Below are 13382 nucleotides of genomic sequence, written 5' to 3' on the forward strand. Positions count from 1 at the left end.
TTTCTTTTGGGAACAATGTAAATGTTGTGAAGTTAGGTGATGGTGTGGTGATGGTTGCTCAACTCTGTGAATACACTAGAGAACACTGAATTGTGTGCTTTAAACAAGCGAATTTTGTGATATGTAAATTATATCTCAATAAAGCTGTTCTGAAAAAAATGGAGAAGGTAACATAGTACCTGGAACAGCATAAGCAATAAATGTAGCTATTTCTGTTTTTCCTTAATTGAAGCATTATTACAAATATAGTCCTGTTATTTCAAGTAATTTTTAATAGAACATGTCCGGCATCAATTGTCCTGATAGCTTTTATAGTCTGAATTTTTCACACAGAAATCCTTCCCCCTTTGCTGTTACCTGAATTTACAAAAAAGGAAGTTAGAAATTTGTTTATGTTTGTCACTCTTCTGTTCCAGAGAAGGCAACAGTATGGAGGTGCAAGTAGATATTGAATCCAAGCCATCTAAATTCAGGCACAACAGTGGAAGTAGTAGCGTGGAGGATGGCAGTGCCGCTCGAGGGCATCCTGGTGGTTCATCCAGTGGCTTGCCTGAAGGTAAATCCGGTGCCACCAAGTGGTCCAAAGAAGCAACAGCAGGAAAGAAAGCTAAAAGTGGTAAATTGAGGAAAAAGAGTACCATGAAGATAAATGAGACCAGAGAGGACATGGATGCACAGTTGTTAGAACAACAAAGCACGAACTCTAGTGAATTTGAGGCTCCATCTCTCAGTGACAGTATGCCATCTGTAGCGGATTCCCACTCTAGTCACTTTTCTGAATTTAGTTGTTCTGACCTAGAAAGCATGAAAACTTCTTGTAGTCATGGTTCCAATGATTATCATGCCCGCTTCGCTACTGTTAACATTCTTCCTGAGGTAGAAAACGACCGTCTGGAAAATTCCCCACATCAGTGTAGCATCTCTGTGCTTACCAAAACTGCTTCATGTTCAGAAGTTCCACAGTTGAATCATATTGCTGAAGAACATGGTAACAATGGAATAAAACCCAATGTTGACTTATATTTTGGTGATGCACTAAAAGAAACAAATAATAACCACTCACATCAGACAATGGAATTAAAAGTTGCAATTCAGACTGAAATTTAGGCCGATAAATGCTGCATTAATTACCACTGAACAACCTTGTTTGGAGCTGGTTGAACTACATGTGACTACTTTAAGTTTCAAGTTACCAGCAAATGCCAGGTTGCATAATCTAATGCAGATACACTTTCTGTGTTCAGCAAAGCATTGTGTTTCATGTGGATCTTAATTACCAAACTATGAAATGAAGGCTTTAAAAAGTGCATTATTGCAAGGACAGTAATTCTTAAGTATGTTTTGTGTGTTCACCACAAAACATTGCTTGAAGCACATACTGTGTATTTAGATAGAAATTTGGCTTAATTTATAATCAATATAAAATACTAATGCCGTTAGAAACATTCTTATGAAGAAAACTTGAGGCTTAGGGATAAGTGGTTAGTGACATTTTATTGAAACCACTAAGGGATACTGTTTAAAGAACTTTGCAGGTTACTCTCAGTATATGATGCTCTTTGTAACATTTCTATTCATAACTGGGCATAAATTTCATTTTTTTCTTCATATGCAATGTGGATATATAAAGCTTAATGCAGCCCATTTGCTACCATTTGGATACTTAGACACTTTGAGCAAGATTGTGGCAGTTTTTGCACAACTTTGAAATAGATATACCTGGTACTCTCTATATCTTGCATATTGTTGATGCCATCTTAGAAGCAAAGTGTAAAAGTAGGTAATTAAGTATACTGACAGCACCAAATAAGATATATAAAACTACAAAATACAGTTCCATTAGCTTATAAGTATTACAAAAAAGTCACCTTCCACCAAGGGGAAGTTGGACCCCATTGATTCTTGGTGCCTTTGGAATAGACTGGATTTTAAGAGCCTAGTTTGAAGATTTTGCTATATTATTTTCCATAATGTCCTCTCTAGCCACTTTGGATTATGTAGACAAATACAAGATAGATAAACATGATTAATAATAACAACACTGAAAAAGTATTAGCCTACCAAAGACACACTCAGGCGTTAGTGAATACATAACCTCAGTTTTTAACACATGCATATCTTCTCCGATCATGAGCTCAAAGCACGGTGCAGTTTGTACCAAGTACTGGGGAGGGATCCGTGTATGGCTGGCTTTACTTTCTTTTGCTTTTGTTTATGGAAGGTGATCAGCTGACATAAACAGAAGTTGGCCAAAATACTGCCTATACTGTTAATTCACTTATATAAAACAGGTTAACCTCAATGATAGCAGTTGAAATGTTCCATCCTAAGTGTTTCTGTTAAGTATTACCATTATGGTGCTACTGAGCGTTTTCTTTTGATAAAAAGAAAAATGCCCTGGGCTGCAGTCTTCTTCCATCACTTGTTCTCACCAGGTCCATTAATATGCTTATAACACTAGTGCCAGTTATTTTATTTGATAATGCTTATTATGGTATTTGTATATTTGTTTGCATTCCAATTTTGTTCAACAGTGAGTGTGTAAACTGCATACATTAAATAAATGTAAATACTAATGTATTGCTGCCTTATGGTTCGTGCGCAAGTGTTTTTATAAGAACAAGAATACGTGTTTGCTACATGGCAGTTATTTATAGATCTTGCAGGCTATTGAGATGATTCGGTATCCTGGTCTCAGCCCAAAAGGGAAGCATTTGCTGAAATTCTCAACGATGTTAGAAACTGTCCTTTCTTCATGTTTGATACCTGCCTTTCCTCTAGAAAGAAGCTGCTTTATTCATCAACATATTTTATTTTTTAAGGGGAATTGGTTGGAAAGTAAATAGATCTATCATTAAATGGTGAAGAGATAAGTATTATAAATCCTCATCTTAACAGAAAAGTAAAAAGATCTTGAAAGACTATTCTAAGATTTTAACTCTGGCAACATAAAATCATCAAACTAGAGCCATTTAAATTTAAGCTAGTAATTGTATTCAAATGCTTTCCATCCTCATAACCTCTACAAAATACATTGGTGATTTTTTAAATTTCCTGTTAGGTAGTTAATGATGAAAATAATATGTATGAACATGTTGACCACCTTCTTGACATTTCTGTAAAAGACCAAAGATTAAATGAAAAACTAAACGATTTTTGGAGGAATACAGCAAAAGTGGTGCCATGTAGGAGGTCAGTGCATTCAGTGCACCCCATTCCTCTTCTGGTTGTGCCCTCAACCAGTACTGCCCCAGCCTCACTTGAAAAATGGTCTAAACCTTTCCACTGGCTTCAGAAATTCCTTCATCTCCCAGGGGTCCTTCAAACTTGTATTAATTTAGGACTAAGCCAAATTCTCCTGGAGCTCAACTCTAGCCTAGAACGGGAGAATACTCCAGGGTTCAAGACAAGCCTTAACTCACCAAAATCTTTGTAAGACTGTTTATATTTTGCTTTCTTGANAATAATGACATATACTCTACTGTTCATTATGTAGACCACCAGTTTAATGGGATTCTCTTAAATGTACAAATATCCAGCCTCAGAGTACTGAATCTGCTGCTTTGTTAAATTCACACAGTCCATCACTCTTATTTTCACTGCAAATTAAGTTAATTTGTAAATATAGAAGACTTTCCATAGCATACTGTTTAGTTAAATGTAAACTTTGATCGCTAAAGGGTAAAATACATGTTGAAAACCATCATAGCTATTAATTCCTACGTGAGCAAAATACCTAACCTCCTATTCTCTGATCTTTTTGCCTTTCTAGCCAGAGTCATTAGGATTCTTGGGGCTACATTTGTATAGTTCCTTTTAATAGGTTTGTTTTATTTATTTCCCTAAAAAATGAGTTATCATTGCTAAAAGCTAGTGTTTACCTACTGGTGGGTTTTGAATGCTCAGAATAGTATTCTAAACTTGGGGAGAGTTGCAGTGTTTTGGTAACCATCATTTAATAGATGAGTAGTGACAGGGAGTTTGCAGTTTTCAAATTGAGTTAAAATTTAATCATTGTACTTCATATGCTAGTCAGAATTTTTGTGATTACTGCCAATTTATTCATTCAAGTAACAAAGTAGACTGGGGAATACAGCATTGTATCAAATAGACACAGTGGCTTTAATGACCTTATGGTATAGTTGGGGGAGAGAGACATGAAAAACACAAACACATAGCTTAAAATCATGTCAGATGATGGGTACTATGAAAAATGTGAAATGTGGAATAAAGGGACTAGAGGTATTGGGTAGTGCTGTTTTATACAGAGTATTTCTGTTTAAATAACATTAGTGAAAAGATCTAAAAGATCCATACCAAATGCATGAGCACTGCAGAAAGAGATCCTCTCCCAGGTGAGTTAATGGACTATTTAGATCTCCGTCTTGGTCTTTGACATCTAGTAAGACAAATCTGCCACCCGTTTTTCTTGGAGAGTGGCTTGACTGTTCTTGACACTTTACATTTCCATAACCACTTTAGAATAACCTTGTTGAATTTCACCAGTTTTAGTTGCGATTGCTTTGGGTCTGTAATTATCCCTGTAGAGGTCTTTTGTGTCTTCTGTTAAATTTTACTCCTGGGGAACTTTATATTTTTTTCAATGCCATTTTCTGTTTGTTACTAATAGTATATATAAATAAATACAATTGATTTTTGTGCAATGTTTTCATATCTGGGGAATATTGCTCTTTTAATTCCAGTAGTTAAGCTTCCTTGAGATTTCTGTGTACATGGTCATCATGTGTGAATAATTTATTTTTTTATCTAACACTTTTACAGTGCTCTGAATTGTCCAACACTTTCTACATACTTTTAAAATATTAACTTATTTACTCTTCAGATAACTCTGTGAAGGAGGTATTTATTATTCCTGTTTTAGAGATGAGGAAACAGAGGCACAGAGTTAAGTATCTTGTCCAGGGTTGCATGGCTGGTAAGTGGCAAAGCCAAGATTCAAACAGTTTTGTTTCCTCCCCTTTGATCTTCCTACCATGTATTTCTTTTTCTGGCCCCTTTACACTGGCTAGGACTTCAAGTGTAAAGTGCTGAATAACAATCACTAGGTATGATATCTGTGCAAATAGATTTGTAGATGCCCTTTGTCAGATTCATTAAATTGTCTTGTAACTTTTAGTTTGCCAAGAGTTTTTACCTTGGCAAATATGTTGAATTTTTTTGGCTGCTATTGGGAGGGACATCTGTCATATAATTGTGATTTATTCCATTAAGGGTTAATATGGTTATAGCTAATATTAAAATACGAATTCAATTTTTCAAATATCATACAAACCTGGGATAAATTTCAGTATCAGAGTGCATAAGATGGGAATCATGTCTTTTTTGATGTTTGGTAGAAATTGTTGTTAAGGTCATAATGGGCATTGTGAATTGTTACAGAAAAACAGGTTTTCAGGGTTGAGAATCAGTTCATCTTTATCAATATAATATGAGCAGTAAGGGGTCGCAAGCTCTTTCTTCTGTAACAGTTTACTAATCTTCGAATCTGTAAATTTTCCTGGCTCTATGGTGATGACATAGTTGTGTTTTTGTTTTTTTTCCCAGCTTTTTGCCCAATAATTGGAACACCTATTTCAACTACCTTTTATCCAGCCTGGAGGAGGTAAAACTTAGATGTTTCACAACACCAGGTACACCAGGTGCCTGCAAATTCTGAATTCAGAATACTGGGAAAACAGGAATCTTAAAAAAGAAAGAAACTCTAGGCTCTTGAGGGCAAGGACCATGTCTTTTCTTTTTCCTATAAGTTATGTCCTAGTAAGTACTTTATATATTGAGAGGAGATTGAGGATATGCTTGCTTTGATGGGACAGAATAACTGAGCAGTGGGAATGAGAATGTTTGTGGGCTTAGGCCTCAGAGTTGGTGACCAATCTCTTCATCACATTGTACACTAGACCAAGTTGTTGGAAACAAAGACAGTGGCTGAAAAAGCAGTCACTTTTAATAAGGTTTTATATCATGTTAGTTCCTAAATATAGGTGTATGACAGCCGCTATGATGAAATTTGGAAATTTTGGGTTCGTGAGCAAACGGCTAAGAAAGAATTCTTAAGACATTTTTGGTGCAAAAAAAGTGATTTTATTTTAGCACAGGGACAGGACTGGTGGGTAGAAGGAGCTGCCCTGGGATCGTGAGGAGTGACTGATTATATACTTTTAAGTTTGTGAAGGGAGTGGGGATAGAGAATAAGTTACTAAGAAGTTTGAAACAGGCTTTCAGGACCTTGAGGGGCAGCTGCTGTTAAGATTAGGTCATTTTTAGTTTTTAATAAAACCTTAAGGCTGCCATGAGTTCCTGGAAGAAGGTCATGTCCGCATGTGTCAGGTGTCTCCGTTGGCTGCAGGCTGCAAGGAGATTTAATTTAAGCTACATTTCTCTTGCCTTTGTTTCCCTCATTAACTGGAACATCCTTTTTCAGGGTTGGTTTAGCCAAGGCATTTTATTTTGCTTTTGGGGGGCTCTTTGTTGTATGTTCATTTATCACGGGAAATATGATACTTTCAGCTAGATAAAGAAATTTGTTGCTTTAGACAGGTAATGTGCAAACTGACATTTTAGAGAATGTACAGAAAATAATTTACTTTCCCTTTCAGCCCTTTTTTCCTTTCCTTCCCTTTTTTCTTTGCTCCATCTTTCCTCAGCCCCTCCTTTCTCCATTACCTTCTCCCATAACCGATGCAAAGGAGCAAGTATGTGTGACAGCATAGTTTTCTCCATGTTAGAGTTATGCACAGTGCATATATACATCAATCAATTTTCTTGATTTTCTCAGTATCTTACAGAAATTAGTCCAAGTCAGCTGGTATAGCTCCAACTGATTCTTTTTAATGGCTGCATGTGATGGGCATTCTCTCAGCTCTTTTGTTCTTATATTCACAAGGTTATATGACCATAACCATTACCTAATACTGGAACATTTTCATCACCCCAAATTTTCATCCCCCCAATGGTTCTCTCCCCCCTCCCCCCACCCTCCTCACTCTTCTCACCTCCTGGCAGCCAACCACTATAACTACTTTCATTTTGAATAGATTTGTCCATTCTGAGCTTTTCATATAAAATTCATATAATATGTGGCTTTTTATGTCTGGCTTCTTTCACTTAACAGTGTTTTCAGGGTTCATCTATGGAGTAGTATATAACAGTACTTAATGCCTTTTATGGGTGAATAATAATCTGTTGTATGGATATAACACATTTTTGTTTATCATCATTTGATGGACATTTGGGTTCTCACATCTTTGGCTATTACAAATGATACCAACCTGTGTACAGGATTTGTGTGAATATGTTTTCAGTTTTCTTGAGTAAAATACTAGGAGTGGAATTGTTGGGTCCTATGGTAACACTGTTTAACTTTTGAAGAACTGGCAAACTATTTTCCAAAGCAAGTGCATCATTTTACATTTCCATCAGCATCATGTGTCGTTCTAATTGCTCCACATCCTTGTCAGCACTTGTTATTGTCTTTTTAATTCCCACCATTCCAGTTACATCTTTGCCCTTGTTTAGCACACATATGAATTAGGATTAAAATTGACCCTTCCAACCCACTGATTAATTATAGTAAATACTTGGTCCTGTTTTCAGGTGGGAAGCTGACATAAAAGAAATGAAATGGTAGCCAGTAAGGTTCAATTTTTAGCAAATTTTGGATTTGACTGGTCACTATTTAAACCCCAAAGGAAAACGGAAAACCAAGTAGGTTTGGTTCCTAAGTTTCCTGGCTGGTTTCTGCCTGCTACACAGTGAAGTGTCCAGCAACAGAGTTATTATTACTAAGTTTCTACTGCATTCTGATATTGAAAAATGCCACAGAAAAGTAATTTAATACTGAGCTCTTCCATCTCACCCACCCAAGTCTATTCAAAAACCTGGCTTAGATTTTACTTTTTCCTGAAAATGTTCTTGGTTTATTCTACTTGGCCCTTTTAACAACTTTGACACTCAAACATTTCATTGATGCTTTTTTTTCCCTGCTAGTGAGTGCCTCTTGAACTTGGTTTTATTTTGTTTCTTTCAAATTAGTCATAAGCTCATTAAAAGCAGAAACTGTCCCTTTTACTTATCCTCCATTAATACTTTATTCAGAGGGTCTTCCAATAGTTCACTTACAGTGCTTGTACAACTCAGATATTAGTAATTGCACAACTTGCCTTATGGTATATTGGATTGTATATTTACAACGCCTAAGAATTAGAAGAGCTATTTTAGAAGTTAAATTCCCACCCCCTTGGACTCAAGATTCTCAAGCAATTCTGAGCAAATATTCTAAGAACCACTATTTGAGAACTATTTAGTGTCATTATAAACTTGTCAGCAATAGGAACTTCTCTAATCTGAATTTTGTAAACCAGAGCATCTTTTTAGGGCAGATTCATTTATTAGACATTTGCTAAGCACCCACCAGCCTCTGGCAGACTCTGTACAGCTGTTTGTGTTGGCTTACCTGCAAAACAGTGACAGGTTGGATAAGAAAGATGCATGTGGTTAAAATAGATTCTCTGTGCTGCGCATCCTGTGGGGTAATTTCTTGACTTTGTCATGACTAACTTCCAGGAGATGGTAACATGTTCAAGGCTAGCTATGTCTCTGGCTGTACTGTTTCTATTGGAGGGGTCTAATGCATATCTCTTACCCAGTAAGCAAATAATGAGTGTGTCCATAATACTCTCTAAAAGAGCTATCTTACCCTTTTCTCATAGGTGAGATCATTATACATAAGGGAAGGAAGCAATTATAAACACGGAAGGAAAGATAAAGTACTTACCAAATACCACCAGGTATTTTACATAAACTACATAATACTACAACCCTCAATTGTAAGAAGATATCCCGCCTCGTTTTGTAGATGAGGAACCTAAAGTCTTTGAGATTATACAGAGTTTTATATGAGTTTATTATTCCTGAGTATCAGAGTTGGGATTTAATTCTGGGTTTATCTGATGCCAAAGTCTATGCTCTAAAGTAGTTTCCCAGAGAAAAAGAGAAGAGACAGGTGTGAGTCTCTTATACTCCATCTCCTGCTTGGTTTTTTTGTTTTGTTTTTAATCTTTGTACCATCAGTTAACTTTCAACCATCTCTTTGACTTTTGGCAAAAGGCATCAAAACCTGTTAACTTGAAGAAATCCGTTACATTCTGGAGATAGATCCTTGTGTGGAGACCTGAGAGGCAGGACTTCACATCAATTTTTAGGGGTCCTTGTGGTCGAAGTGGTGGCAACTGGCTGAGAGAGTAAGACAGACTGCAGCTGTGAACATACTTTGCTACATCTTGTTCCTGGATAGCAAACCCATAGTATATTAGAAAAACAAGTATAAAAAAAAAAAACTTTGAAATCACTTTAAAATAATGATCTTCTGTAACTCATGATTAATTATTCCCTTTGGGCACAACAAACCATCAGCCCATAATACTTCTTCCTGAGAAATCCTCTAGTGAAGAGCACATCATTTCCAACAGTGAGGCACCACAAGTTGGTGACATGAAGGGAGTTTTCACCAAAATGCATTTAAGAAGTGGAAATGAACGCTTTCCTGACACACATCAAACTCTCAATGTGCCCATCATGTTGCAGTGTCAACTTACAGAGCCCTTGGCATTCAGAGATCTTGCTCATGAAGAAGGTGCTCTCTGAAATTGCCTAGATACATTTTCAGTCATTCTGAGCAACTCAGAATCAAAGTAGCCATTTTAGATTCAATCTTGCAGCTGCCCTTAAGGCTTTGCTGCTTCACCTTTCAAATTCCCCCTCCTTTGCTCATGCTGTCAGCAAAAGGACAAAGCCAGTGCAGTCACAGTTTATCAGCATTTCAGACTGTATCGTATTCTGTTGTGTTCTTATTTGGGCTTCAGTGTAAATGGAGTAGGTTTAGGTGAGATCATCTCTTTAAAAAAAATCTCTTCAGGCTACAGTATAACCCAGTTCTATGACTAAGAAAAGGCTTTTGGATTTGGTAAATGTTGCTGACAGTTTAAATAATGATGGAATATAGAGGCCAAATTACTTTCAAAAAAGGAAATTTGGGAGGTGGGAAAGAGAAACGGATGAAGTTACCTATTGAAAACATGATGGTGTCGGAAAGGATGGAAAACTTGGAGATTGAAAGAGGGACTTTTTAAGTGAGGAAGAGTTGAGTAGGTTTGTAGGCTGAGAGGAAGGCAGTAATGGAAAGGGAAATATGCAAAAGATGGTTTTATTCTGGGAGGAAAGCCCTTGAGACCATAGCATGAGGGATCAGCACTAGATGGGGGAGGGGGGGTCACTTTCTAAAAGAGAAAGAACAGGGAAAATTTGGCCATTAGTCAAAAGGAAGGGGAGAGGATTGGAGCTGCTAGGTGAGCCGGTCTCCGTTATTTCAGTGAAGGTCAGGCAGCTGAGCATGACTCGCAGCTAGCAGCACTGCCGGGGTGGTGGGTCATGGGACCCCGCGGTAACCACTGCAGAGGCCAGACATTAACTGATGGTCCACAGTTAGATGTGGAGCCCTAAATTCAGATTCTGTATGCGAGGAGGTTTCGTATTACTCATGAATGAGAAGTACTGACAGTGTCTTTACTTGTATATAGCTAGAAGGCATTTTTGTATGTTCTATCACAACAAACATGATGTCAGCCCAGATGATATTTACTAATCATTTAAAGATATGCAAACTTAAGCCCAGTGATTGTGATTTGCTTGGGTGTTCTACACCTAGTAAGTATTGTCATGTATAGTTTTAATTTAAGAGGCTTTGGGTTTCTTCTCCCTTTTTCTGTTTTAATACTTTGTCTTTTATTCTTATGTCTAGAAATTTTGCATATTAGGTCCCGAAGGCATGAATTTAAATTTTGATGATAAATGACCCTCACTCTGTATAGAATTGCTTTCTTTGAGACTTATGTATGATTTACAGTCATCCATTAGGTATAACAAATGCTCATTTTATTGAAATATTTTAACAGTACTCAAAAATATAAAGTTAGTAATGCTTCTTATTCATTCAGTGAAGAGGTACTGAATCTTTTTCGTACCAGGCATTTTGCTGAGCAACATGCAGAACAGTTAAACCAGACATTTTCTGTTAATAGATAAGTCAACTCAAAACACTGAAAACAGTGGTCAAAACTATGGCAGAACTATGCACATGCCACTATGAGAAAACAAAGATCACTTAACTCAGCCAAGGCAGGTGAGGAGGTGACATTTGGGAGGTGACATTTGAACTGGATTTTAAAGGATGACTAGGAATTAGCTTTGTGGTTTTGGAAGGTAAGAGGGAGAGAAGAGCGTTTGGAGCAGGGAAACACCCAGTGCAAGAGCAGTTGATGTTGCGTGAATGTGCCCTGTCTGGGGAATAAAACAGTTTGCCTGAATGAATATTGAATGTGGAGATTGAAGGAGCAAGAAAGGTCTAGAAGAATCTGAAGTTTCTGGCTTGGGGGCAGGGTAGGAATGCTGGCATCTTTCACCAAGATCCAGAACAAGTGAAGCCTAAGTTTGAGGGAACAAGGAGTTCAGTTCGGGGCAGTTATTACATTTGAAGTGTCTATGAGACAGTCATGTGGAGACGAACACTTTGAAGTTGATTTTACAGATTGAGAGATCAGGAAAGATTTAAGGGCTTAAAATAGAAGATATACAGAAGCAGACTGAGAGATTAAGTCTTCAGATATAATTTTAAACAATCCAAAATCTTAGTGGCTTAACGAAGAATGGGTTATTTCTTATTCGAGCTATCTGTCCAGTGCAAACTCGCAGGAATCTGCTTCAGACCAGCACTCAAAGAATCAGGCTGATGGGGCTGTGGTCTTCCTGTAACCCACTAACGGGAACACGAGGCCTTCCCAGTCACTGGTATCCTTGGGCCCAAAAAGGACACATCACTTCTACCTCTACTCCATTGGCAAGATTGGTCACATGGCCCTAACCAGTCACAGAATCTGAAAAGTCCCATCTTGGGGCGCCTGGGTGGCTCAGTCGGTTAAGTGTCCGACTTCGGCTCAGGTCAGGTCATGATCTCCCGGTTCGTGGGTTCGAGCCCCACATCGGGCTCTGTGCTCACAGCCAGCTCAGAGCCTGGAGCCTGCTTCAGATTCTGTGTCTCTCTCTCTCTGACCCTCCCCTGTTCATGCTGTCTCTCTCTCAGAAATAAATAAAACATAAAAAAGTTTTTTTTGAAAAGTCTCATCTTGTGTATGCCGCGAAGGGGAAGAAAACCAGGCAATGCCTGCCTCACAAGGGAACCATTTCTATAACCAAAACTCTATTTCTACCATTTTATATGCAATGGGCAACTTTCTGTTTTATCCGACTATCATTCATTCAGGCTTATCACATAGACATTATGATGCTCCTCTAAGATTAAGAGCACATGCAGTTCCCTAAACACACCCCCTTATTTCACACTTGCATCCAGCATGCGCCTTCCATACGCATCTGGACGCCTTCGTGTCTCCTGTTGCCTCTGCTTGGCATATCCTCTTCTCTCACCCAGATGACAAACCCCGGCGGCACAGTTCTCTCCTTAAAACCCATCTTAACGTCACAGGCAGTACTGGGCATTTCTCTTGCTCTGCATAATCACTGTTCCATCTCTATGAGTGTAACAAGATTGGTAACGTATATAGTCATTGCCTCTACTAAGCTATAACACTTAAAGACCAGGCACCTTAGCAATTATCCCATTATATTTAATATTTTCCATTACCCAGCATATGACACAGCAACGACAGATTTTCCAGATTTGAATCTTGGATCAACTACTTGCAATATTTGTAATCCTTGTTAATTTACAAGGATTTAATATATATTTTCGGTGTTTAATTTCTTCTGTGCCGTAGTTTCCTCATCTATAAGAGTTGTGATAAGGTTTAAATTAGTGTGCAATAAACTATACAGTGCCTAGCACAGAGCTCAGAAACAAGTATGATAGTTTTTTTTTAATTGAAGTATATTTGACATATTGTGTAAATTTAAGGTGTACGTAACTGAGGTGGTACACTTATATATTGTAATGTGATTGCCATTTTACTGCTAGGTAGCATCTTTATCACCTCACATAATTATTTCTTTTCTGTGGTAGGAATAATTAAGATCAGTCTCTTAGCAAGTTTGACGTTTATAAACTGTTGTGTACAGTCATGCTGTGCATCAGTTCTCTACTCCGTAGCTTATCTTCTCGTGCTGGTTTGTACACGTAAACATCTCTCCTACTCCCCCAACCAGGTAGCTCCACCTGGTAACTAATATTTTACTATTTTTAGGAGTTTGGCTTTAAGATTCCAAATGTAAGTGATATCATAGAGTATTTGTCTCTGACTTAGGTCACTTAGCATGTCCTCAAGGTCTGTCCGTGTTGTCACACATGATAGGAT

The 13382-nt window shown here is 37.7% G+C and overlaps 1 protein-coding gene across 1 annotated transcript in view; it reads left to right on the forward strand.

Annotated features, from left to right (window-relative positions):
* The window catches only part of RNF19A (ring finger protein 19A, RBR E3 ubiquitin protein ligase), a 32015-nt gene extending 29435 nt beyond the window's left edge, over positions 1-2580 (forward strand). Inside the window, exon 9 of the mRNA XM_077748196.1 lies at positions 417-2580. Within this exon, the coding sequence (XP_077604322.1) occupies positions 417-1107 (691 nt within the window). The 3' untranslated portion in view covers positions 1108-2580. The remainder of the gene's footprint in view (positions 1-416) is intronic.
* Positions 2581-13382: the final 10802 nt, after the last annotated feature.

The sequence above is a fragment of the Crocuta crocuta genome, unplaced genomic scaffold, assembly GCF_008692635.1.
Source record: "Crocuta crocuta isolate KB4526 unplaced genomic scaffold, BGI_CrCroc_1.0 scaffold39, whole genome shotgun sequence".
Lineage (NCBI taxonomy): Eukaryota > Metazoa > Chordata > Mammalia > Carnivora > Hyaenidae > Crocuta > Crocuta crocuta.